This window comes from Eucalyptus grandis, chromosome 5 (genome assembly GCF_016545825.1).
Source record: "Eucalyptus grandis isolate ANBG69807.140 chromosome 5, ASM1654582v1, whole genome shotgun sequence".
Taxonomy (NCBI): domain Eukaryota; kingdom Viridiplantae; phylum Streptophyta; class Magnoliopsida; order Myrtales; family Myrtaceae; genus Eucalyptus; species Eucalyptus grandis.
The window spans coordinates 11,048,147-11,073,748 of NC_052616.1; the positions used below are offsets into that span (position 1 = coordinate 11,048,147).

Below are 25,602 nucleotides of genomic sequence, written 5' to 3' on the forward strand. Positions count from 1 at the left end.
AGATGTCAATGATGAAAAAGCAGTTCACAGCATGGAAGATAACTTTAATTGCAACATCCTCTCAATATCACGTAACGTAGCTCTATAAACTTGACCCAAGCTGGCAGCTGCTATAGTCCAAGATGAAATTTTACTGAACACAGCTTCAAGAGGCCGCCCCAACTCCTCCTCTATGATGTTAAAAGCAACCTAATTGTCATATTGATAAGATTCATATCCTATAACATCCAAGATAGTGTGAAAAAGCTTATTAAACTCTTAAATTAGAATGCTTCTTTCTCTGTTAAATTATGCCATTCACCTGATTTGGGAAGGAAGGAACATCGTCGTGTAGAATGCAGAGTTCATTCATGTAGTCTTCTCTAATAATATCTGGTCTGTTAGCAAGAACCTGTCAACAATGGAACAAGAATTCAGGGAAAAAGGGGATCAAACCACCAAACACGTACGCATCATCAAGAACATATTTTGCAGCAGAAATACAACAAACCAACCTTGGCAAGTCTTCACCTTTTACTTCTTTCTGGAATTGAACCATCATTGTTCTTGGATTTTCCTTTTAAATACCGTCTCTAACCACGAATTGAAGACTGGGATTGATTGTCATCATCCACCTGCGACCACAGCACTTATCATAAAGCAAAACCAAAGTGTTGAACTTCAAAATGGAATAAAGAAATTTAATGAGAATCCTACAAATCCAAAACAGCCATACAATCATAACCATCAGTTCTCCATCGGCTGGCGAGCAGTGTCAAGGGCTGACTGGGCCAGCGATGTTGGGGGTGGCTGGCCGAGCAGCGTCTCGGGGGGGAGCAGCGTCGAGGGCAACCAAGCGAGCATCGTTGGGGGCGGCTGCACAAGCGGCGAGCGGCCTCCACCAAAGGGACGAGCGGCGTCCACTGGCGGTGTTGACGGTGAGCGGTGTCAAGGGCCCGAGCGAGCCGAGCGGCGTCGAGCGGCCAAGAGGCGTCAAGCGGGCTGAGCGGCATCGAGCAGGCGTCGAGGAGCCGAGCTGGCCAAGCAGCGTTGAGCGAGCGTCGAGGGGACCGAGCGACGTCGAGCACTCGAAGGGGGAGGAGCGCGGCGGCGTTGAGAGTGGCGACGCTGGAGTGGACAGGGAGAAGACTCAGAAGAGAGTAAAGGAACCCTAAAACTAAAACAGAGGGGAGTCGCGAGAAGAGGGAGAAGGAAGAACAAAAGAGGGAAGAAAATAAATTGAAAACTAGGGTTTTCCGGTTCCGATTCCGGTTCCGGTTCCCGGTTCTACCCGGAACCACGCTCACCCCTGCTCACCATTAGCTTGCGAGGGGATGATAAGGGAAGAAAATATTTGGGAAATATTTAAAGAATATTTATTATTTTGTTACCCTCTGTATCTTATCTCTTAGAGTTCTTTATATACACAGTATTTGCAACACAATTATGTTTTAAAAAAAAAAGGAATAAAATCTTACTCTCTAAAATCCAATTCTTCACTAAGTCTTATGGTTCCCTCATTTATCTATTGCGATTGCGGTAGCTTCCTTCGCATATATTGAAATTAAGTATTTTAAGTCTTGTAAACCAATCGATTGTACCGTTTAGGTCAAATATAATTCAATCTAAACTATCAAACTGAACTGAAATTTAAGATTTGGTTTGGTTTGAAGAGGTAATTTTAGAAAACTAGTTCACAAATCGAATTGGATTGAAATTAAGCAATTTGGTTCAATTTTATTGTTTTTTGCCAAACCAAACCAAGCCGCCCAGCCAAAGTTTTTTTTTTTTTATAATAATATTTTCTATATTTATTATAGGAGAAAGGTAGGAATAGGTGAAAAAAAAAAAAACGGAGATTCTTTTTTTTTTTTTTTTTTTGGGTTTAATACTACAACATATTCTAAATTGATATATCGTGATAAATTTATTATAAAAAAAAAATTAGCTACAAAAATATTAAACCGATATACCTATGGCAAATTCACTTAAAACTAATTTTTTTACCATAAAAAATATCAAATCAGTACATTTGTAACAAGTGAATGGTAAAATTCTAACCTAGTACACATGTCACATTTCATCTAACTCAATAATTTGATATAAAATTTAACAAACTAATAGACCGTAAATTTATCACTAAAGTATGAGTTTGAGTTTTTTGTGGTCAAAAAAATTAATTTTTAGTAAATTTATTATAGGTGTCTTAGTTTAAGGTTTGTCATAATATTAACTTTTTTTTTTTTAGAAGAAACAAAAATATTGAAAAATAAGTCAAAAGGGAAAAAAAAAAAAAAAAAGGTGTGCGCACAAGGAAAAAAAAAAAAAGGAAGAAAGAGAGGGGGAAGAATTACGTTGCTTTCTTCCTGATTTTGATGGATTCTTTACGCTCGTGATTAATTCAATTCGATTTGATTTCAAACCTTGCACATATAGATCTTCACATAAACATAGTTCAATGTTGGCCACAGATCATTAGAAAATTCACACATTGTACATGTAGATCTCCACACCAACATAGTCCATGTGTGGCTACAGATCATTAGAAAGTTTATGCCTCAAGTTCGAGTTCATGAACGAAATTGAAGAAACCTTCTCTTTCATCATCTTCATCATGCAGCTCGCTGTCGGCCTAACCAGGGTCGACTCGTCGAAACACAACCCCGCTAGTCCAATCAGAGCCCTCGCCTCTTCCACGTTGAAATCGCCTCTCAATCTCGGATCCACCATGTTCGTCACCTCACTAACATCCATACGATCGACATCCTTAGCCATATGAGCTGCCATCGAGGCCAAGACCAGTCCCTTGTCCGCGCGAAACGCCTCCAAACCAGTCACGAGCTCGAGGACCAAGACGCCAAAGCTATAGATGTCGTTCTTCTTCGAGGCTATTCCGGTCCTCAAGTATGCCGGATCGGTGTAGCCCGGAGAACCCATGATAATATTCTTTCTCCTAACATAAGGAGATGATGAAGGCAACGACGAGGGTGGCAGTATCATGGAGGAGAAGCCCATTTTCGCGGATCCGAAGTCGCAGAGTTTGCAATTGGAGTCGCCGTCCAGTAAAACATTGGAGGATTTGATGTCGCCATGGATGATGTGGACGATGCATCTTTCATGGAGATATTCGATGGCTTGCGCGAGCTGGAAGGCGATCTTCACGCGGCTCTTCCACGGGAGAGTCGAGCGCTTATTGCCGCTGCGGCCGTGGAGGCGCTCATAGAGGGTTCCACCGGAGACATATTCGAATATAAGCGCGCCTTGATCTTCATGAGACGAGATGAAACATAAATTAATTACATATAAAAATGTTCTTATAATATTTTTAGATGAGATGATTTTTATTGAATAGCACTGAAAAATCATTTCTGCTAATGGTAGTAGGATTACTATATGGGTATATACAGTCAACATTTACTTACAAAATGATAATATATAGCTGAAATTGAAATGCAAAATTGTCAAAATCTCGACCTTGCTCATGGAAATGATTTTCTTACAATTCAAATTTCACTAACTCAAAGTAATAAAGTTTGACAAATATTTTCGTATTTTGTTAATTAAATATAAACTAGGTGCATAAACGAGCGACGTGCCAACCTGCATCATCGCAATAGCCGAGGATCCTGACGATGTTCTCGTGCTTGAGCCGAAGCAGCAAGTCCAGCTCCTGCTTGAAGGCCAGGCTGAGCCGCTCTCCGCCGCCGCAGTGGACTTTGACGGCCGCGGCAGCGGCGGAGCCTCCCCCGCAGACGGGCAAACGCCCCATGTACACGGTGCTGAACCCGCCTTCTCCAACCACCACCGAGAAGCGCCTCGTGATCCTCTCGATCTCTCCCCACTCCAACCTCTTCACGGCTGCTGCCTCCGCCGCATCGCCGCACCGTCCCGAGCAACTCTCCCCGCCCTCAACGTGGACGGCGGCTCGGCGCCTGTTCAGCAGCTTGGAGCGGAGGAACTTCACGATGCCCATGGCTGCAGATCTGCGTTTCGGATCGAGTCAAGTCCCTTCGTGGGTTGGTGTCGCTTTTTAAAAGGGGAAGAGTCGGTGAATTATGGAGTATACTTTATGGTGGCTAGCTACCGGTGGGGCTCGCGGCAGTGGTTTGGTGCGGCTCAAAGAGAAGGAGCGAAGAAGGCTGGCGAGCGAGAGAGAGAGAGAGAATAAGAGATGGGGCCAAACGAGGACGAGGAGTGCGTGCTAGCCAAGGGACAAAGAAGATCGACGGACGGACGGACGCACTGTTACTGAAATCCTCTGACGAAACAAGCACGCGCACGGACGCTTTGTTTTTGCCAGGATTCTTGTCTTTTTCTTTAGGTTTTCTTGGGCCCCTCGTGCGGTGGGCGGCATGAACTGAGCGGAAGCAGCGGAGGGCAGAATCGGACAGGCGGGATAAGAGTCGGAAGGTGGTGTCCTTAAAGCTTCTTGATTAAGATTGGAGGGTGTCTTCATGAATCATGGGGTTGTTACGGCACCATTTGACTCGGCTTTCTTTAAATTAAAGTGTGATTGTGTGTGCACTGATTCGTACACATGAATGAAACTTTGTACCTATTCTATGATTAAGGAAAACGACACTAATGATAATTGAACTTTAATCGAATATATAATATCATCCGCTTTTTAATTTGTTCTATATAATTCCCGAACTTTTAAAGATTTTTATACAATATGAGAAACACATTAAATATTTAGTAATAATTTATTAGCCAAATTGAATAAATTATAAGTCTAGAGACGATACTGTGCATTTGGCCAACGTTTAAGGACTTCATTGCACAAATTAAACGTTTAGAGACGACATGACATATGAATCAAAATTTAAAATCTGTTATTCTCTTGTGATTAGGACCCTCTCTCATCCTCGATGCCCGTAGCTCCCTAGGGGGCAATTAGCATAAATTCTAGTGACCTAATGCGATATAAAACATTCGAAATTTGCAATTAGTGGATAGGCCGGCCATTTCCATCACCAGCCTATATCGAGAGGATAAATTAAATCGAATCTCTATATGAAAATTCGGAGGGTGTGGGGTTTGTCGGCAGGAACGTACACGCATGTAGACACACTGATTGGTCGATGCTAGACGAGAAATCTCAGAGTCTACGGACATGGGGAGGAAGCCAAAAATAAAAAAATTCGGGCGAGTAGAAAAGAAATATGAAGTGGTTAGGACATTAAAGAAACAAAGGATTTTAGTCGATAATTAATTCTCGCTAACGAAATTGTCGGTCGGTCAGTCAAAGCAAGGCTGCTCACTTTTCTACTTCTGTTCAAACTTCAAAGCTATAATCTGACGAAAACGTGAGCGGCGTTATCAAACTTGGAAAACGTGGGTTTTCTCTTTTGCACCGCTCGCTCGGGTTGGGGAAACTTTCTCCGTTGGCAATCGATCACGTTTCTGGGGCTTTCTAATTTTTGAACGATCTAGTTCAGATTTGGCGAGGCCGTCTTGGCCTAGGCAAGAGAGCCATTGCCAGGGCTTGCCCTAGCTCGGTCGGGCCTCGTCTATGGTGGTGACAGTGACACTCACCCAGGCAAGGTCACCCCGCCTAGTGACTGGTTACTAACAAAAGAAGAAGAAGGGAAAAAATAAAAATATACTAAATTTTGAAAAAAAGGACTAAAATATTATTTAAAAATTGTCGTATTCAGCACCCGATAGTATCACATACAAGTCGTTCGATATCCACATCATCAGTTTTTATCAAAAAGTAGCAATACTAATTGAATTGATACTAGATTAAAAGGTTTGGACTAAATTGGTACAAATGTAATAGGTTTAATATTTTTCTAATGCTTTTGTCTTGGTTTGAAACTCTTTGTCGATGGTGGTCGAAACCAATCAAGAACTTGGACCAACATAGACCAATCATACTATTCAAAGCTTTGAAAATAATTCGATCCAAGCCGCCAAATCAAATTGAAATCTAACATCCATTTTTATTTGAAGAGGTAATTTTAAAAAGTCGATTCATAAATCAAATTGGATTGAATATTGGCGGTTCGATATAGTTCTACTTCTTTCAGAACCAATTTAATTTTTTGTGTGATAATTATAATTTCTATTTTTATAGTAGCAGAGAGATAGGAGTGAGTATGAAAAATAAAGCAGGGAAGATTGGAAAAGAAGTCAAAAAAGGGGGAAAGAAGGCGAGCAGACAAGGAGAAAAAGGAAGAGATCGCGTTGCTTTCTTCCTGATCTTCTTGAATTCTTTTTATGCCCGCCCGATTAATTCGATTCGGTTCAAATTCACACCGTCTTTCTTTAGTTGGGTTGTTTTATATTTTTCCCCGACCATTTTACTACAATCCGTTTTACTTTTCCATCCAAATCGAACCGAAAGGGGTTGCGTACACCCTTCATAGTGTTTCCGTTAAAACCAAATCTTTTTTGACCAAAAAAAAGGCCAAAGCTTTAACTTTGTAAAAAGTTAAAAAAAAAGAGGACGAGCGAATGGGGAGTTTCGAATTTGTGCGTGGGGGACGGAATCGGTTTGGCAATCGTACCAAGGGACGATCACCTTTATGTGATTTTTCTTACTAATTTATTTATATAAGCTCAGTCAGTACGCCATTTTAAAAATAATTTACAAAGTTTCAGGCCGCACGACTCGAACTCGAGCCTTGCCCATACACATTAAGATTCCAAACTTGATAATGAGCTACCCACCTGTATCTTATGCACATTTTTATATACGAAATTAACTCACCTCAATTAAAAATGGCAGGTTGGACCGGTTCTACCGGCTGAACGGCGCAACAATCGATTCTGCTCTGATGGCCATCTACGGACCCGTTTGGTTCGACTTTCTCATGGAGCTTTGGAGGCCCAAAGCCCATTGGGGAAAAAAAAAATTTTACGTTTGGCAAATATTTTTGGAAGCTCATTTGCTAAATGTGAGTATTCCGATCTTTGAAAGCTGAATCTTTGGAAGAATGTGCTTTGGGTTTTGGCATTTTAGAGATGCAACTTCCACTATTCATCACGTCACTATTCATCTTTTTCTTCCCTGCCCATTTTCTTCCTCGTCTAAAAGTCGCGCTTCTCCGACAGCCACCACCGCCGCCTAGGATTGCGCGTCTCCAGTGACCACCGCCTGGGGTGGCACAACCCATGACCTAGGCAACGTCGCACGACCCTTAGGTGGCGTCACCTGGGTTGTGCGGACCTTAGGCGATGCGGCCTGAGGTCGCGTGGACCTTGGGGGGCATCGCCTGGCGCCTGTAAACTAGGCGATGCCACGAGCGGCCAAATCTGGCCGTCGAGAAGCCTCGCCTGAGGTTGCGCGACCTCAAGCGACACCGCTTAGGTCGTGGCGCCACTGCCACTGCCACCACTAGCCACTCCCCCACAATTTTCGCCTCTTTGGCTACATCTCCTCCATTTTCCTTTTTTCTTTTTTTTCACCTTGAAGTTACTTTGCAAAATATACACAACCAAACACACTTGCTTTCACAAAATGCCCATTCACTCAAAGATACTTAGGGAAATAGCTTTGCATTTCTCCAAAGTCAAACTAAATGGAGGCATACGTCGGTACGGTTTGCAAAACATTGATTATCAGATGAAAATTGGACGCACACGGACAAGGCTTTTTGGACGCACACGGACAAGGCTTTTCATTCTGAAATATAAGGCCCATAAAGAATGGCCACGCAAATGAACTTGAAAGGGTATCTGTATCCAAGAATCAAGGCCTAGTGAGGTTAGCGGTAATGCGGTTCGGATTGGCCGCCGATCGCCGACCGAATTGCTACCAGATCCAAAAGATCTAGTTGGTACTCGTAGAGATTCGAGGGTGCGGTTCGTTCTAGTAATCGGGGCTATTCTACAACGGCTAGCGATGAGGTAATCAGGGGCTGTTTGAATGCCTGACTAATTCTAAACACCTCATGACGAGGGGCGGAGCCCAACGTGCGAAATTACTTTTCGATTCCGGAAATGCTCTATAAGAGATTTATTTTATTTTATTTTTTATTTTTTGGGTGGCCTATGGGAGATATAGAGGAGCCTAATTATAAAATTGGAGCAAATAAGATGCCTTGCTAAGAAATTTGAAATTTAAGCGTGTGAATGATAATTGTTCTGTTCTAAAAATAAGTTTATTGTCAAAAATATATTTTATTTCTATTCATTGGACAAATTTCTAAGCAAAAATACGTGTTTAACAATGCTACAAAATTTCTGTACAAAATTTATGTTCTTGGTTCTCTCTTCTGAGCAATGGCAAGTGGACGGCAGCAAGTGGTCGTGATGGCAATTGGTGGGTAGTGGTCAAGCGGTAATGGGTGTATAGTCGATTAGTAACAAAAGTGAGTAAAGACAATAATTTTTATTTTTCATTGTTGTTTTAATTTTTATTTTTGATTTCTATTATTAATTTATTTCTGGAGTAAAATTTTATTTTAGAAATACAATAATGAAATTATATTATCAAATTGATTTTTATTTTAAATCTATTTCATGAATAGAAAAATAGAAAAATAGAGAAACGGAATAATTATCATACCCATCCTCACTAGGGGTGTGCATTGGACCCGGAACCGCCCGGACCGCCGAACCGGACCGGAACCGCCTGAACCGGCGGTTCTTGAGGGAACCTGGTCCGGTTCCGGGAGTCCAATTGTTGAGAACCGTGGGAACCGGTCCGGTTCCCAGGTTTCGTGGGTGGATCCGCCCGCTCGCCCACCGGACCGGACCGGTACTATTTATAATTAAAAAAAAAAAAAAAAAGTCGCGAAGCCCCCGCCCCTAATTTGCGAAGCCCTAATTCGCGTTTCTTCTTCTTCACCTTCGATTCTCTCTGTTCCTTTCCTTCTCTTCGTCTTCGATTCCACGGTTCCACCCCCCGAGTATCCACGTCGCCGCCGCTCCTCCTTCGCCACCGTCCGCCCCCTGCGCCTGGTCACCACTCGCCACAACCGTTGCTCCTCCGCCTCTCGCAAGAACTCTCGACCGAGCCGGCGAGCCCCATTTCCGTCACCCAACAAGGTACGAAGCCCTAGTCGCGTCTCATCTCTTGATTCTCTTCGATTTCTTCCTCGCCTTTGATTATCTCTTTGTTTCTTCCTCAATCTCTTCTCCTCGTCTTCGATTCCTCACCAAGCATCCACGCCGCCGCCGCCTCTTTGCTCCTCCGCCACCGGCTGCCGCCCCCTCCTGGCCGGTCGCCACTTGCCACAACCGCTTTGCTCCTCCGCCTCTGGCTGTCCGCCCCCTCGCCGACGCTCGGTCCCCGTCTTTGATTCCTCCCCGAGCCTCGCGCCGCCGTTGTTGCTCCTCCGCCACCGCTGTCCGCCCCTTCGCATTCGTCTATTAATTATTGTTTTAGTTTTTGGAGATTGGAACTTGGAATTTTAGAGCTCAAAACTTGGACCAGGTGGTCCTAGAAACCAAAATTGTTTCGCTATTGAAAACCAGAATTTTTGGCGTCAAAATCGATTCCATGGATCCACCCGGGAACCGGAGGCTGGACCGCCATTCCTGGTTCCGGTGGATCCATGCAATAAACGGTGGATCCGGTTCGATTTTCGGAGCCAGGTCCTTAGCGGGCGGTTCCGGTTCTAGGTTGGGAACCGCCCCCGGACCATGCACACCCCTAATCCTCACTTGCGAAAGTGTTTAACTTTTCTATCTACGTTGTTGGAGGGAAATGTTTTTAACTTAATTATTAATTATTATCCCTTATTCCGTCTTTTTGTTCGGGGTTGCACGCCCGACCAAAATGCATCCGTTAAAGTCGAATTTGACGGTCCTTAGCACATGCAGGTTTTTAAATATTCTTGTCCACTTTTGCCCCCACAATCAATCAAATTCCATAAAATAAAATAAAATAAAAAGTACGAGAAAGAATCACACGCGATTGGAATCATGCGGCTTTTGCGCTTTTCGAAACCGATGAAAGAGACCGGACCAGATGTCCCCCCCTTCGCAAGCTTCCTTCCCCACGCCCCGACTTCATCTCGACCGTTAAACGCTGCCCGGTCCCATATAATCCGACGGCCGGACTAGAGCGAGCTCATGTAGGACCGAACACGCGCGAGCCCGGCTCGCTCACTCGACCCGCCGGACACACCGCGGCGGCGGCGGCGGCGGCGGCGGCGGCAGCGGGCTCCGACGTCCAAACGCCGCGACGCGAAGCGGAGGGGGGCTCTGTTAAAACCGGCGCTAAACCGCATTCCCTCTTTTTCAAGAAAACGAGAAGAAACGAGCGCGATTCTCGCGCTTAACCCCTCTCTCTCTCTCTCTCTCTCTCTCTCTCTCTCCTCGAACCTCCTCCTCCTCCTCAGTCCCTCTCCTCCGTCTCCGGCGCCGGCGCCGGCGGAGACGGCGGTGGCGGCGGCGCTCCCCTCGCCCGGCGGGACCGTCGCCCCGCTCCCTCGCTACCCCACCCCTTCCCACCCGGAGATGAGCGTTGGCGGCGATGGCGACGAAGAAGGTGCAGACTCCCCAGCCGCCGCCGCCGCCGCCGTCGTCTCCCCGGGACCACCGCCCCGGGTGCCGCGCCGCCCGGCCGCGCGGGGGCCGCCGGTGGAGGCAGGGCGGCGGCACCGGGACCGCGGCGGTCGCGGTGGCCGCGCTCGTGATCTCCACCGCCGCGTGGCTCGCGCTCGTGTTCTCCGGGACCACCGCCCGGTGCTGGCACCGGCTGACGCATTTTGAGGGGAGCCCCGCTCCGTGTCGTGGCGGAGCCATTACGCCTCCGATCGCCGTCGCCCCGCCCAGTCTTCCCCCTCCCCGCCACCGCCGCCGCCGCCGCCGCCGCCCCCGGCGCCTCCTTCGTCTCCTTCGCCGCCGCCGCCTCCGGCGTCCGGCAACGGCAGCCTCTCGGGAGCGAGGCCGATCGCGGTGGAGTTAATGCTGCACCACATACTCTTCGGGATCGCCGGATCGTCGCAGTTGTGGACGCGCCGGAAGGAGTACGTGAGGCTCTGGTGGCGACCCGAGGAAATGCGCGGCCACGTGTGGCTGGACGAGCAGGTGCCGCACGACGACGATTCGCTGCCTCCGATCATGGTGTCGGAGGACATCTCTCGCTTCCGCTACACGAACCCTACGGGCCACCCCTCCGGCCTCCGGATCGCCCGTGTCGTGGGGGAGAGCTTCCGCCTGGGCTTGCCGGACGTGCGGTGGTTTGTCCTGGGAGACGACGACACCATCTTCAACGTCGATAACCTCGTGGCTGTTCTTAGCAAGTATGATTGGTCTGAGATGGTTTACATCGGTGCTCCTTCGGAGAGTCACTCGGCGAATACTTACTTTAGCCACAATATGGCGTTTGGTGGCGGCGGGATTGCGATTAGCTACGCACTGGCCAAGGCATTGTCGAAAATTCAGGATGAATGTCTGGAGAGGTACCCCAAGCTGTATGGGAGTGATGACAGGCTTCATGCCTGCATTTCCGAAATTGGCGTTCCCCTGACGAGGGAAAGTGGCTTCCACCAGGTTTTTTACTTCACTCAATTCGTTTAGAGGAGGATAATTTAGTTGTTTCATGTGATGGATTTTGAATTCACTTGAAAATCTAGCCGTAGAGTAATGTTTGATGTTCTGGCAGTGGGATATCCATGGTAATGCGCACGGTCTTCTGTCATCTCATCCAATTGCCCCCTTTGTCTCAATTCACCATTTGGAAGCTGTGGATCCATTCTATCCAGGGTTGAGCTCTTTGGAGAGCTTGAAGCTATTTACGAAGGCTATGAAGTTAGAACCTCGGAGCTTTTTGCAGCGATCGATCTGTTATGACCAGGCACATCGTCTCACATTTTCTGTGTCGCTGGGTTACGCTGTTCAAGTGTTCCCAAACATCGTGTATCCCCGTGAATTGGAGCGGTCGGAGCAGACTTACATCGCCTGGAATACGATCAGTCACAGTAGTGAGTTTGACTTGGATACCAGAGTCTCATTAAGGTCCCTCTGCAAAAAACCGATTCTGTTTCATTTGAAAGATGTAGAACGAAGAGGGGATGCTATGGTGGGCACATATACACAAGAAAGAGGAATAAATGATCTGAAAAGGAGAGTGTTCTGCTTTCTGCGGTCACCCCCCCTGCGTAATGTGCAGATTATCAAGGTCACAAGTTATCCACCAGAAAAGAATTGGCATCTGGTGTGTTTTCATTTTCCCTTCTTAAACTACTGGTGGAAATTCGATGATTCCTTGTTTGTATTTTGCTGCTAATGTTGCATTCTGAAACGTTCCTGGACAGGTACCGCGTCGATTATGTTGCCAGACAGACCAAATTATGGGTGACACTCTCAGTTTAACTGTGGGCCAATGTGAGAGTGGAGCTTTTCATTCCATCATTTGATAATGTGTGACTGGTCTATGGTGGTGCTCGGTCCAGGAATCTCTTGTCGAGTTGAGGAATTGAGTAGAGAAGCCAGATCCTATAATGACCTTCCAGAGATTCAACTGCCTCTGACTTTTCATGGATTAACAATTACTGACTTCTGGTCTGTTGATTAACTGATTATGCAAGGTGCAGTCCATGTAGGAGGCCCATTTGTTCTATGCAGTTAGGTTGATTGAGTTGAAGATGTTTGTGCGAACACTTATCTCCAGATTACATTCTTTGCCTTCATTTTGCTAAGAAGGTTTTACAATGATGAATGAAGATTTAGCATTTCGAAATTGAAATCACTGTTGGTATGATAGATAGAATGCCAAAATTAGCAATGTTAGCTTCCAGGTATATATATTTCTGAGATTCTTTGTTCTTAATAGTCATTTTCCAGTAAAAGGGTGCTTGGGGGAATGCATTGTCCATCTTCTTTCTTACTGGTGTTTGTGCCTCGACAGAATTTATGTGGCCTTGAAAGCATATACTTAGACAAGGAATGTTTTCCTTTTTCGTGATGGTCCAATGGTTGGGAAATAATTCTAGAAACCCAGATGCAAACTGGCTAGAAAGTTGCAATGAGAATTTCTTGGATATTTGACCCTGGTTTTTCCATTTGACAAATGTAGGAAGTAAGCAAAGTAAATAGGACCAAATTGTGCTGGCTATATACAGGCACTTCCATTTACTGACCATAGTTTGACCAATGAGGCACTTTTGAGCTAGATGGTAATGTTACGAAAGAAATCAGAAAGTAGATTTCGCTGAGAATTTGGTGTAGCTAAGGTACTGCCTACATTGCTTTTCCCAGAGGTTGATACTTTTGAGAAAAATTGATTTGTTATCTGGTGATTGTATTTTCGGTTGAATTTAGATTGCAAGAAATATTGATGCAGGATAAATGCGCTTTGACCAATTGAGGCAAATACTAGATAGTATCGTTTCCTTCCTTCTTTCTTTCATTCTTTTTTTCCTCTGGCGTGGAGGGTGTTGGTTGTGGGTGCCTTCAGTGGAAAAAGTGATTAGATGCTACCTCTTGACAACTTCCTACTTCCCAGCGCGTGGACATGTTACTGGAACCCTAATTGTGAATGCAGGATTAGAAAAAGTAATTGGCCTTTCTGCACGGGCTTGTCGAGCACTTGTGACTGAATATCAGTATATTATAGAAGCATTGGAAGATTCAGGACTTACTATTGCTGTATAATGTAAGCTGATCGATGCAATTTTTTTGAACTTCTTGTTGTTGTCATAAGATTCCTCTGGATGCATGTATTCTTACATTGCAGACGAGTTGTTGCTTATCGACCCTCTTTCATTGACTATATGTTGCTGGCCCTTCTTGGTCCTCTAATTTTGGTAATTGTGTGTGTTAGGAGTTGACTAGAACCAGTTATTACGGCATTCGCCATAGGTCTGTTTTGGCTAGATGTAGCTGTTTGTGTTTTGCTTTTGCTGGTCTCGAACCAGGTGGTAATCTCTTTCGTCCACCCGAGTGTGACTGAGTTAAGAGCCGTACATCGAGTTAAACCGAGCCTATGATGGCCTTAGAACACAATACTCTTCTTCGTACCTTTTTCCCATCAGAACACAATAACAGTGATCTAATTTTTTGTTTCTCGCCTGGTTCCTCCCTCCCTCTCTCCGACCCTGGCCCTAGAACACAATAAGCTCTTTGTTCTCTTATATTGTCTTTTTGTTTACTGATTAACGTCTCTGATGTAGATACTTGTGTGAGTGTTGCAAACTTTTTTAGCTTCATACCAGGGAATAAGTCATCATTTCCTGCCAGCCTATGAACTTTCCTATTCTAACCATGCCACGCCATTTGGACCGTCAAGAGCCTTTGCAAAAATTGGGGCCTCTAGTGGATATCTGAGGATGTTGGCTCCATTTGGAAACTGCTTTCCCAAGGGTCTTTGGGAGGCTAAAGGCCTTTGGGCCAAATATTTTCACTTGCCTTTGCCAAAGGCAAGCCTTCCCAAAGCTGAATGCCCAAGGCACCGAATGCTGGCTTTGAAGGTAATAAAATTTTTCTTCCAAAATTGTCCTCATTAATTTTTCATTTTTTTGGCTTTACCTTGACAACGGCAAAGGGTAGGTGATCCGGTGAAGGGCAAGTGGTGCGGCAAAGGATAGGTGGTCTGGCTAGGGTCTCACGACCCTCTGATGAGGCTCGCCGCGCAGAGGACGCTAGCAACCCAGATCGTGCGCAGATTTGGTCGCGCAAATCTGGGTCGTGGCGACTAGATCGCGGGCGTCAGCAAACTTTGTGGTGCGGTGGGTCGCATGATAGCTCGGCAAGGGTCGCGGCAACCGAGATCTCGCGATTTGGGTCGCCGCGACCAGATCGCGAGATCCCGGTCATCGCGACCCTTGCCGCGCTGTGTCCTCCGCACGGTGACTCTAGCCAGACGCTACCCTTCGCTGCGCCACCTCCCCCTCGCCGGACCGCCTACCCTTCAGCGAAGCCCCTGGCCGGCCAACTCTCCATTTTTCCCTCTGTTTTTTTAATAACAAAAGCCTTGTGCAAATTTAATTTATTCAAACAGTATTTTGCTTAAAGATACTTCACAATAAACTTTCACAAGTATGATTTACCAAACACAATTTGCATTTTGAAGAACTCCTTTAACTCAAGGTTCTTTACATTTTCTCAAGAACTTTCACAAAAGTCTTTCCAGACACACCCATTGTCTCTTAAAAGCTCATAAACGCCATTACAGGCCATTCGGGTATGAAGGTGTCCCAACTGTGTGCCGACCTGAGGGTTAGCGGAAGATATAGATGTCCCAGGGAGCGCATCTCCAAGCTGCAGGCATGATGCTCTTCTCTTGCCCCGAAGAAGAGGCGTACATGACGAATGCAGTAGGGAGGTTACAACGAGGTGTGATGATTCAATCTGTTCTTAAAAGAGGGACTTTCGACTAGTTGATATACGGTCTGACCAAGGATATGATTCGTTCTTTTGCCATTTTTGCTGTTGATATCTGAAGTTAGCCTAGCGTGTCCTAAACAGGGAAAAAGATGAACTGAATCATTTGGTCAAGAGAGAGCCTCTGTTATTATTTAGAGGAAGATTCAGGTAAATACCAGAAACGAATACATGAGGGGGGAAGAGAATGCGAAAAGACGATCAGGGAGCTTCGTAAAGATCATACTAGCTCAAGGCGCCTAATCTAGCTCCTGCTTGATCTCCGTTCACTCTTCATCTTTGCCTTGAACCTCGACTTAACCATCAGAGTCTGTACTGTGTACGCGAAGTTCCCGACGGCCATCAGAACCAGCAGGATCCCACAGAATATCACCTGCCAAGCTCATTTTCAATTGTCTATTAGCAAACACAGACAAGTGGATGACTCAGTGTTGACACACGGGACAGTGATAAAAAGCATGTTACCTGCCATTCAGAAACTACCCCAACCATTGCAGTTCGGAGCAGCAGGAACCCCACATATGCCTCAAAACCCTAGAAGTCAAGAATGGTGGACACTTCTTAGCTCGGCGAATTCCCATACGATTCACCGTCTCTTATAAAAGTAAATCTCGTGCATCAGTCCAGGATAAGGTTTTTGAGTTAGACATGCAAATGACTTCGCCAAACATAATTTGAGTAGGCCAGCCTTTTAATGAGGTGATTAGTACCATGACGATTTGTCGCATCTAGACCGCCAAATGAAAAGTCCACATTGGCGACAGACCTAGAAATACATCTCACTTAATGCTTATTACTAAGTCTTGCAACAAGCAATGGTTAGTGATACAGAAACTGCTTTTTTAGTTCAAATTCTGTGTTCACTGCATTCGACAACTTTAGAGCATCAGTAAATATTGCCCACACGCCTACCAACTTATATTTCGAGTGGATTACCTGCATAATGAAAAGTATAGGACAAAGAAGCCATAATTGGCCATCCACACCTGCAGTTTCTCCCCAGACTACATCCATTCTCTTAGCCTGTAATAAGCACAAGATGAAGAGTAGTCACCATCAGAGGTGCTTACGTTTTTAAAATGTCGTTCATGACTATGCAATGGCAATCTATATCTCAAGGAAAGAAAAGTGCAATGTCTGCAATCAATTCATAAAGAACCATAAGACTTATCAAAAACCAAAAAATAAACAGAGAACCATATGAGAACTATTCCATGTTAACATCATTTAACCACAGCAATCATAGTCCTCTTCTATAAGAAGAATTATGACACCTTGCCCAGTGCAATGCGAGTGTAAAGTCTCTGGCGTTGATATCTATTCTGGAGAAGCATAGCAACTCCTTGCATTATGGCCCATTGAAGGAAAAGTTGTACACCTCTCTGCACAGGATTCATTTAATTAGACCCAAATGCAGAGCAAGTCAATTGCTGGTACTGCAGCAAAACCGACCTGCTTTTGAGCACAGTTTGGTTGTCCTTTGATCTCCCATGTTAGGCTGACAAGGGCCATAATCATTGCACCGTAGTGATGATATATCCACCTGAAGATGATAACTCAGTAACTTTATTTGAATCCTCTCTGTATCTCTCAAGGATAATAGAGACAAAATATAGACATGCTTCCACATTATCATAGCTACTTAGCTAGCTTTAACCATAATCACTTATAGTAATTGTCCGCAGAAGAAAATCGTGATTGGTAAATATCATCTAGAGAATAAAACGTGACTTGGATTTTATTATGGGTAGAGCTAATTGCGAATGTATTTTCTTATTGCCGTTTGGTTTTACTAAAATAACAATTAATCACAACATCGACCACCTCTTTCTCCACAAGATGGCACAGTACACGCACTGAGGTAAGCTACATGGATTCTGCTGGATAAATTACTATAGATTTCTTAGGAGTAGTTCTGCGGTGATCTTAAGGGTCATCTCTAGTTTCTCTAGTTTCTCTAGTTAGCTACTGAGAAAATTGCTAAGGATGAAAAACAGAGAAGTGGAACACCAATGATTTTATTTCTTCTACTTATCTTTTATTTTATTTTATTGGGTGGGTGAGTTAGTTTCTCAAAAATACCATCCAATTTAGCACCTCTCAACCTGAGATTCTTCTTGGCTAGAACAAGGACTGAGAAGATCGACATTCAATATTGGGCACCATTAAAGCTGGACTGCAGAAATTTCACTACGTAAGAAAGTTTAGCGAGATCGCCTTCCTTATTGCCATCGTCATGGCCTTATTACTCTCTTCTAATTGTTCCACAAAGTACGACTCTCCAGCTCTTAGAAAGATCATTCCACAAATATCTTCCTTTGAAACCAACAACAACTCAAAGTCCAGTAGTTACGCATAAAGTTCATCTTATAAAAAAGCATAATTCATCAATTCTCCTTGGACCTTAATGCATGTCGAAAGATAGGTAGAACTGCAGAGGAGCTCAGTGGCAACAAGAATATTCTTCACTCACCAGGGCCTAATGTCACTTCCATTGATGCTTAGTATGTTTTCTCTCAATGCCAAACCAGTGTAGAGGACTAACAGCCATGCCTGGCATGCATATACCCATGATAAGTTATGCTCTATTTATACAAATATACACAAACCTTCAAACTGTTTGAGAAACATGTAAAGCAGTACCTGGTACAGCTGAACAGGAAATGCTGGAAAACATCCATTCCACAGCCAAGATCTCAACACTAGAAGTGCTGATGGGAAAATGAGAAAGAGGAGAGCAGTTCTATCCTGTTCCAAACAGACTATGAAATGAGTGAACACAAACCATGCAACTTCCCACTATTTCAGAATATAAAATAGGTGCAAGATTACCTAACGTGCAATTAGAATCGTTACATGTGACTACAAAGAATGCTGATAGATAGAACAGACTCAGGTTGCTTCATGTAACATTCCCATTGGACAATTAATTTAGCTAATAATCACATGTATGTAGCAAACACCTATATATGCAATCAGCCTGCCAAACATTTATCCAGTTTTGGAGGCCAAAAATCCTTCATTGAAAGTCAAGTGGAGTCTAACCTACTTCGATTAAACAAGCTGCGGCAAAGAGGATGAAGTTACTCAATGGAATTCCCCTCTTTTCAAATTCTGATTCATACATTAAGTAGCTTAGCTAGCTCAGGTGACATGATAAAGTATATCGAAATGAGCTCGTCATGACGAAATTGCTGAGAACTCTGCGAGAATACAAAGCTCTCTAATTTCTGTTGATACGGCGGCAAGGCGGCAACTTCCCAACAACAAAAGTAAATCATTACCAAGTGTGTCCACCGAGAATACTCAGTCCAGACAAAAACAAACCATTACGGATAGCTGGCCACTGACGAATCATTCGAATCGAGCCAATCCCGATCTCCAGGAAACAACAAGAACAAGAAGCCAAATACTCTGCATAAGGACAACAGAGTCCTGGAACTGAAACAGGAACATTACCCTGTAGCTGTTATACTCCTCCTTGACTTTCAGCTGCACCTCTTTCCTCGAGGCGCGCACGTTGATCGGGCCCAGGAACATCCTCACGAAGCCGCCTGTCCGCCGTGGCGATCCCACCATCACCACCACAAAACAGACAAGCACGTAAGCGACAGGTACAACGACACCGGCGGCGGCAGAGGAAATGGGGGACGAGCCGAGATCACGCACCTTGAGCTTTCGCCGGAAGGAACGACGACGCGTCCCCGTCGGCGACGATGCACCCGGCCCGCTGCAGCTCCTCCTCGAGCCTCTCCGCGAGCTTCGGGTCCAGCAGCCCGCCGCCCGCCTGGGCGCCGACGGAGGCCCGGAGGCGGCGGATGGACGAGTCGAGCGCGAGCGTGCGCTGCCGGATCGAGCCCTCCTCGCTCGACGCGGCGGCCACGTGCGCGGCGGCGGCGTCCTGGAGCTCCTTCGCCTGCTCCACCGCCCGCCGCACCTCCTGCTCCATCCGCGCCCCCTCCTCCTCCTCCTCCGCCCTCCTCGCCGCCGCCCCGCCGCCGCCGCCGTCCGCCATCGACCGCGACCGTTATGTTCCGCTCGGAGAGAGATCGCCACCGGTTACGTCCCCCCCCGCGCGTGCGCGTTGTCCGGAGTACGTGCGGGAAGCGAGGCGGGAGATTGCATCGATGGAGGCACGCGCGTCGGCCACGTGGCAGCGGTGTCCTGTCCTGTCTGCATCAGAGAGAAGGACAGAGAGAGTCAAAGCAGAAACAGTTACAATGGAAGGTCAAAAAAAAAAAAGTAAGAAAAAAAACAGAGTGAAAAACAGAGGAGCAGAGCAGAGACGTGTGGAAGGGAACGATTTGGAGAAGTTGACGTGGTGCCCTGCCTCCCTCCCTTCCATCCTTCCTTCCATCCAATCATTACAATTACGACCACTAATTGCATCATCACCAGGAAGCAGAACCTCTGGATGTTGGAGAGACGACCTTAATCAGAAAAGCTGGCATTGATTGACAGAATTCAGGAACGATCGGCGCCGCCAATCTGCCCGGACTTTGCCGTAGAAATTCCACGCTCATGATCAAAATGTTGAATTTGAATAGTAATTACTTTTTGTGTGCATAATTAGTTAGGTGTGAGCATGAATTCATGATAAAATTGGAAGTTAGTTCCGTTCCAAGTTCTTACGGTTACTAGTCTTGCTCCTAATTGAAAGAAAAAAAAAATCAGAGCCACTATCTTGCAATTCGACTCTTGAATTTTGGGTAAAAACCGAACTCGGAATCTAAGAATCAATCAAAATTAGGAATCGATGAACCTTAGTTGCGTGCTTTGAATTTTTTATTATTTATTTTATTTTACATGTTCATATTTTTGGACTGTTATTATTAGTGCGTTTACTTTTATTTTGCTTAATTTAAGATGAAACATAAAAGAAGAAGGGAAAAAAAAACGTAACTGAAAAAAAGGAGAAACAGGTACAATGGAAGGTTAGAAAGGTCAAAAGAAAAAAACAGAGGAAAAAACAGAGGTGAAGGACGGAAACGTGTGGAAGGGAACGATTTGGAGAAGTTGATGCGGTGCACTCCCTTCCTTACTTCCAATCATTACAATTACAACTACTAATTGCATCATCACCAGAAAGGAGAACCTTCTGAATGTTGAAGGGACAACCTTAATCAGAAAAACTGCATTGATTGACAGAATTTAGGAACCATCAATGCCGTCAATCAAATTTCACGCCCATTATCGAAATTTTCAATTTGAGCGGTAATTACTTTTTATATCCATAATTAATTAGACATTAGCATGAGTTCATGATGAAATTGAAAATTAATAAGGTTCCAAGTTCATATTAGAACCACTACTGTGCAATTTGACTCTCGATTTCTGGGTAAAAACCGAATCGGGAATCAAAGAATCAATCGAGACCAAGAATTGATGAATCGTAGTTACATGTTTTAAACTTCTTATTATTTATTTTATTTTACGCGTTCATTTTTTATGGATTGTTGTTATTGCTATTGCGTTCATTTTGCTCAAGTTAAAACGAAACATAAAAAAAAGAAAAAAAAGAAGAAATGAAACTAAGAAAAAAGAAAAGAAATTTACTGATCCCCGAGTAGACCTTGAAATGGATTGACAAAGTAGATAATTCATAGTATACGGAGTAAGTTTCAAATTCCAAAAATTAAAAAACTGATTTTGACAAGATAAGTTTGAAATTTCCAGATGGAATATGACAGACAATGAAAGTGCTCCTCTTATAATTGATCAGATTACAGAATATTTGGTTCAGATAGTCGACCTGCAGATCCAACTCAAGTCACATTCTATTAATACGCCTAGGATCTTCATTAAACACATCTTCCCATCGTGCAGCAAGCATTGCGTAGGCAACGAAGATACCTCGTCCTTACAAAGATGGATGAGCCAGGGTACCTAAGTCGCAAATGCAGAAAATCATCAATAAAGGACCTTGTAATTGCACGATACATTCTTGGCAAATGACAGGAAACAATAGCGAAACATACGCATGAAGTAGAATGCCATGTCTGAAACCTACATACGCCAGGCGAACTGCAACCCACAACATGGATAGAAAGCATTTTCACTCAGCAAAAAGCTGACGACAAATGCAATAATGTCAATGACGAAGCGAAGAAAAGGCACCGACATATACCTTATCATTTCAAGTTTCTCCATAGCATACAAAACTATCTGATTTTGTGCCATCAGAAGGCATTGGCTGTTTTTACCAACAAAATCTAGAGTTGTCACAACAAGAATTCTAGAAGAGAGAGGGAAAGAAGAGCCCCCATGAACTCCAAGCCAATAATCACATGTATAGTACAATAATGCCTGCTAGAGCTGTTTCTGCGAGGGTTTGCCGGTCCAGTAAGTTTTCACAGCAACAAGGATCTTCTCGGGATTGAAGGGTCCGCTTTCGTGGTCCATGATCTGGCTCTTCCATCTCATTCCATCTGTTATACTCTTGATCTTTACAAGGACTTCAACCGTGTCCCGGAATATAACAGTTCCTTCAGGCCTCAAGATTCGGTCCATCTCCAGCAGGATGTATGTTATGTCGCACCTTAAGAAAGCAAGCAGAAAGGCCACTTCAGGCCAGGTATCAAATAATGTTATGACAAAGTGTCGATCACGATGCTTTACCTGTCCTGATAGATACTGAAAACACCACCCGCATGGATGAGATCATATGTTCTCGGGTATGTTGAAAACGACTCGCACCAGTCCTGGTAGGTGCCAATAAAACCACGCTCGTAGATCGCACCAAGAGTGTCGTGGTTAGTGTTCACGGGCACCACATTCATGACCCACACAGGATATTTAACTAGTGCAGCTGCAAATCCACCGAGGTTAGCATTCATGTCCATAACATTGCGGTATCGTCCTTGCGTTAGAGGACTAATTATCCGCTTGTAGTGTGACACCCGGTCCTTCCATATTTCATTATCCTCCTTGTATTTCTGAGCAGTGATTCCTGGGATTGAGCCGCTGCTTACTCTGGGGGGGACAGCGAAGGCGCGTTCTGGCCATGTCTCCACTGCGCCGCCAGCTACTTCGTCTGAGCTGCTGACTTCTGGCAATGGGGTTATGCAAGTTTCCATATCTCTGTTCCTGTAAGGCACAGAGACCGCAAAATTAGAAAGTTATCCTGTACATCTTACTGTTTGAAAATAACAAATGAGCTTTCTGGTTGAAGGAAAAGATGGTGACGATGAGTACCAAGCGGTGTCGGGGTTGTCCGCCTTGCATATGTGAGGAGTTTTATAAACGCTCCGGCTCTTGATGCACTCAAAGTGGTTGATAGGCTTTTGCCAAATCGCAAGATCATTCTTTTCAACCACCTTCTTCCAGCATAGGCGCTTGGCGACATCCTCTATTGAGTCTTGCTCTTGCTTCAAGTCTTCTTGTGTTCTTTCCCAACCTCTCCAGTACTTTCTCCAGCGGATTGGGGGGCCAGAAAGGATCCAATAACCACCGGGCCTCAGCACCCTGTCCACTTCAATTAGATAGAGTCCATCTGCAGACGACTCCAAGCAAATAATAATTAGAGCATGACCACATAAGAAAAGGCATGAACAGACGAGAATCAAAGGCCAGTTCATGTGTATGCAACAAATATTCCATCCTAGATGATTGGTTCCACATGGAAAGTAATTCGATCACAGATTTTTATGGATCGAGATATGAAAAACAAAATACTTACCATACTTATTCCAAGGAATCAAGCAGCGGGAGCAATGCGCCATGTCGAATGCTCTGGCTGGGTAAGGAATTCTTTGGGAAGCCATGATCCCAATCATGGCCGGCACTCCTCGCTCCAGAGCAAACTGGACCTGCGCCTCATGAGTATCCCTTGGGGCAAAAGACATTGTTACGATATCCCTCTTCAGCAGGTAAGCACCCCAACTAGCAACCTGACCAAGCCCAAGACTACATCACATTAGCAATTACATCCTCATTTCTGGAGAATAAGAAATTGATGAGAATCCAAAAGGCACAATCCCGAAATTCGCAGTCAACACTGTCCTCAACTTTCTGCAGAACAGAACAGATGGCAGAACAGAACCAGAACATGAAACTACACTTCCAGAGATATCAGATCACTTACCCCGCAGCCCGTATCAATTGCAGTTCTAATTTTTCCGCTCGTAAGAGGTATCAGCTCATTAATATCATCTATATACGCATCAGCACCTCGAGGAAACATGGTTCCTCCTCCAGGAAATCTGAACCGATCGCCCTCAACTTGGATCCAATTCTGCACAGCCTTCTCGATGCTGAGCTCTCTGTGAGGTATATTGTCATACCACGCATAGTCTCGGCTCTGAGGCCATTTGAAAGGGGTCTTATACCTTGGTGGAGCAGGAATTAAACACTTTAGTAACTCGTCTTTCTTGGGGCAATGCCGTTCTCGGTACTTCAGCATATTCCTATCGAACTTCCTCCCCCTCTGTGGATCTTGGCAAGGAGTGTATTCACTGTGGGCCATATCACATGCAGGAATCGTCTCCACAGTATCGGAGTCATTGATGGCGACCTGATGGTGGCTTTGGAAGTCCAACGAGACTGACTCTGAAGACGAAGAGAGTTTGGTGGACTGGCCATCGCCTGCATTAGGGTTGACGGCATCACACTTAATTCTGGTATAGGCTTCGGACTGATTGTTTGGGACAGGAGTGCTCTGCCATGCTCCCAAAACGTAGAACAACACGCATAGACCGCTGACGCAAAATACATAGGTGAGACGTTTCTTCTTAGATTCGATGTGATGATGCTTTGGCGATCCACTGTATTCCTTGGCCATTGGTATGGTTCTTTATGATCTCTGCAGAAACTCCGAGAAAGAAAAGAATATTAAACTCAATAACATCAGCTAGGAAACCAGGTTGGTTTAGAAAACTTAAAACACCGTGTCTAAAGCCTAAATCTAGCCCGAAGAACATTCGCACTCATAGATGAGCCAGCTTCTTTTACTCGTCGCTATATCTTCTGCTTCTAACATCAACCATGTTAATCGGGGTCGAATTAAGAACAAAGGCAAAACGATTGCCCAGAAATGAAGTTTGTAGAATTCAAAATAAAGCATATTGTCCAGTGGTCGACTTCCAGTGCCGATGGATTTAGCAAACCTAGCAGAAGATGGCCATCAAACAGGGGGAACAGAACACAGAAATGTAAGAGAATATACAGAGTACCCACAGATGAATGGCATGCCACCAACAACTAGTTTTTGACTTGGAAAAGGAAGATTTTTTCTCGACTCAGAAGCAGTCTCAAGGGAAAGAAGAAACCCCTCAAAACACCAGAGAAATCTAAAATGCAATAGACAAAGAGGGGAAGAAAGTTGCCCTTTCAAGCAAATAATAGACCAGACCACCTATTTGAAACTCCAAGGGGATGGTTGCCTGACAAAGCTTTAACCTTTACCTATTTTAAACAAAGATAAATGAAGTAAAACGACAAAGCTCTCTCTCTCTCTCTCTCTCTCTCTCTCTCCCCCTCTGCAAGCACCACCTCCACCGGATCCATGTCAAACCAGCAGAAAACATCTCACCAGAGCTCGACATGGCAGAACCCAATAATCTAAAGACCAGGAAAAATGGGATAAGAGGCCACCCACCTGGAAAAGATTCTCAGCAACGGACACTCCCGAGACGTTCAATATTCAAATCGAAACGGGCATTGGAGGCTTCGGAGCTCGGGGCCACCCTTCTCGTGTTTACTTCATGGCGAAGGAAGGGTCTTTCAGCGGAACCCAGGAACCATGGGAGAGGTTGGGAAAGCAAGAAAAACAATGGAGGAAAAAATTTAAGAGAAAGCGCCTTCCTTTGCTATGAGAATAAAGAACTATTATGGTATCATCGCCTCATAAAAAGATGTCTTTTTTTCTCCTCTCTCTCTCTCTCTCTCTCTCTCTCTTTTAGCTCTGTCTTTCCGTCATTACAGGAGGAGGGAGAGTGGTGACTGGCGACTGGTGAGAGAAATGGCAGGAACAGAGGGGAAAGAATATAATTTTAGCAAAAGGGTGCATACGGGAGGGTAAATGAGAGAGAAAAAGAAGGGCTGTGATTGGATTTAGTGCCTTGTTTCTTTTTGGCACATTTATTGTTAGTCCAAGTTATCATTCTTGCATCTCCTCTAAATAAGGAGAGAGGATTTGGTCTAAATTAACAGAGGAGAAGATGAAGGTCCAAGGGCGGTGAGATTTCACGGGAGACTGACCAGCCTGAATTTCCTCTGCACCCCACCTTCCCCTCTCTCTCTCTCTCTCTCTCTCTCTCTCTCCTCTCCTGAAAAAAAAAAAAGAATAATTTTTACTTTTGATGTCCATGTTGCTGTTACGAGATTATAAGAAAAGAAAAA

General features: G+C 44.7%; 4 protein-coding genes across 7 annotated transcripts; 1 reads left to right on the forward strand and 3 right to left on the reverse strand.

Moving 5' to 3' along the window:
- Positions 1-2,418: 2,418 nt before the first annotated feature.
- On the reverse strand, positions 2,419-4,172 carry LOC104444171 (probable receptor-like protein kinase At4g10390). The gene is made up of 2 exons (XM_010057798.3): positions 3,580-4,172; positions 2,419-3,245 (listed from the first exon to the last, which is right to left on the reverse strand). The coding sequence occupies exons 1-2, from the start codon at positions 3,950-3,952 to the stop codon at positions 2,512-2,514; spliced, it is 1,107 nt and encodes a 368-aa protein (XP_010056100.2). The 5' UTR covers positions 3,953-4,172; the 3' UTR covers positions 2,419-2,511.
- Positions 4,173-10,105: 5,933 nt separating this feature from the next.
- Positions 10,106-12,628, forward strand: LOC104446188. The gene is given in 4 exon segments (XM_039312171.1): positions 10,106-10,658; positions 10,661-11,433; positions 11,546-12,097; positions 12,198-12,628. Coding segments are annotated over 4 exon segments (1,674 nt in total). The 5' UTR covers positions 10,106-10,411; the 3' UTR covers positions 12,300-12,628.
- A 2,297-nt stretch (positions 12,629-14,925) lies between these two features.
- Positions 14,926-19,475, reverse strand: LOC104444173 (transmembrane protein 120 homolog). Of its 2 annotated transcripts, XR_725361.3 has the most exons (10): positions 18,934-19,475; positions 18,724-18,818; positions 17,908-18,012; positions 17,738-17,817; positions 16,717-16,807; positions 16,539-16,646; positions 16,201-16,287; positions 15,730-15,798; positions 15,423-15,637; positions 14,926-15,340 (listed from the first exon to the last, which is right to left on the reverse strand). XR_725361.3 is itself a non-coding variant. In XM_010057801.3 (9 exons), exons 1-9 carry the CDS (start codon positions 19,277-19,279, stop codon positions 15,509-15,511), a joined length of 1,110 nt encoding a protein of 369 aa, XP_010056103.3. In that variant the 5' UTR covers positions 19,280-19,474; the 3' UTR covers positions 15,370-15,508. The 2 variants fall into 2 exon arrangements, 1 of the variants encoding a protein (XP_010056103.3); XM_010057801.3 differs by lacking the exon at positions 14,926-15,340 and having other exon boundaries at positions 15,370-15,637; positions 18,934-19,474.
- Positions 19,476-21,359: 1,884 nt separating this feature from the next.
- Positions 21,360-25,493, reverse strand: LOC104444174 (probable methyltransferase PMT18). Of its 3 annotated transcripts, none has more exons than XM_010057802.3 (6): positions 24,860-25,493; positions 23,348-24,064; positions 22,943-23,153; positions 22,459-22,756; positions 21,883-22,350; positions 21,360-21,802 (listed from the first exon to the last, which is right to left on the reverse strand). In XM_010057802.3, exons 2-6 carry the CDS (start codon positions 24,041-24,043, stop codon positions 21,574-21,576), a joined length of 1,902 nt encoding a protein of 633 aa, XP_010056104.1. In that variant the 5' UTR covers positions 24,044-24,064; positions 24,860-25,493; the 3' UTR covers positions 21,360-21,573. The 3 variants fall into 3 exon arrangements, with proteins under 3 accessions (XP_010056104.1, XP_010056105.1, XP_010056106.1); XM_010057803.3 differs by lacking the exon at positions 24,860-25,493 and adding an exon at positions 24,439-24,634; XM_010057804.3 differs by lacking the exon at positions 24,860-25,493 and adding an exon at positions 24,435-24,634.
- Between the last annotated feature and the right edge of the window lie 109 nt (positions 25,494-25,602).

Excerpts from the sequence above, each read along its gene's own strand:
- LOC104444173 (XM_010057801.3), bottom strand. The coding sequence starts at position 19,279 with ATGGCGGACGGCGGCGGCGGCGGGGCGGCGGCGAGGAGGGCGGAGGAG. Across the intron at positions 16,647-16,716 it reads CAAACTGTGCTCAAAAGCAG|AGAGGTGTACAACTTTTCCT; the intron begins GTCGGTTTTGCT and ends AATCCTGTGCAG. Across the intron at positions 15,799-16,200 it reads CTATACTTTTCATTATGCAG|GGTTTTGAGGCATATGTGGG; the intron begins GTAATCCACTCG and ends CTTGACTTCTAG.
- LOC104444171 (XM_010057798.3), bottom strand. The coding sequence starts at position 3,952 with ATGGGCATCGTGAAGTTCCTCCGCTCCAAGCTGCTGAACAGGCGCCGA. Across the intron at positions 3,246-3,579 it reads CGGCTATTGCGATGATGCAG|ATCAAGGCGCGCTTATATTC; the intron begins GTTGGCACGTCG and ends CGTCTCATGAAG.
- LOC104444174 (XM_010057802.3), bottom strand. The coding sequence starts at position 24,043 with ATGGCCAAGGAATACAGTGGATCGCCAAAGCATCATCACATCGAATCT. Across the intron at positions 22,757-22,942 it reads GATTCCTTGGAATAAGTATG|ATGGACTCTATCTAATTGAA; the intron begins GTAAGTATTTTG and ends AGTCGTCTGCAG. Across the intron at positions 22,351-22,458 it reads GACAACCCCGACACCGCTTG|GAACAGAGATATGGAAACTT; the intron begins GTACTCATCGTC and ends TGTGCCTTACAG.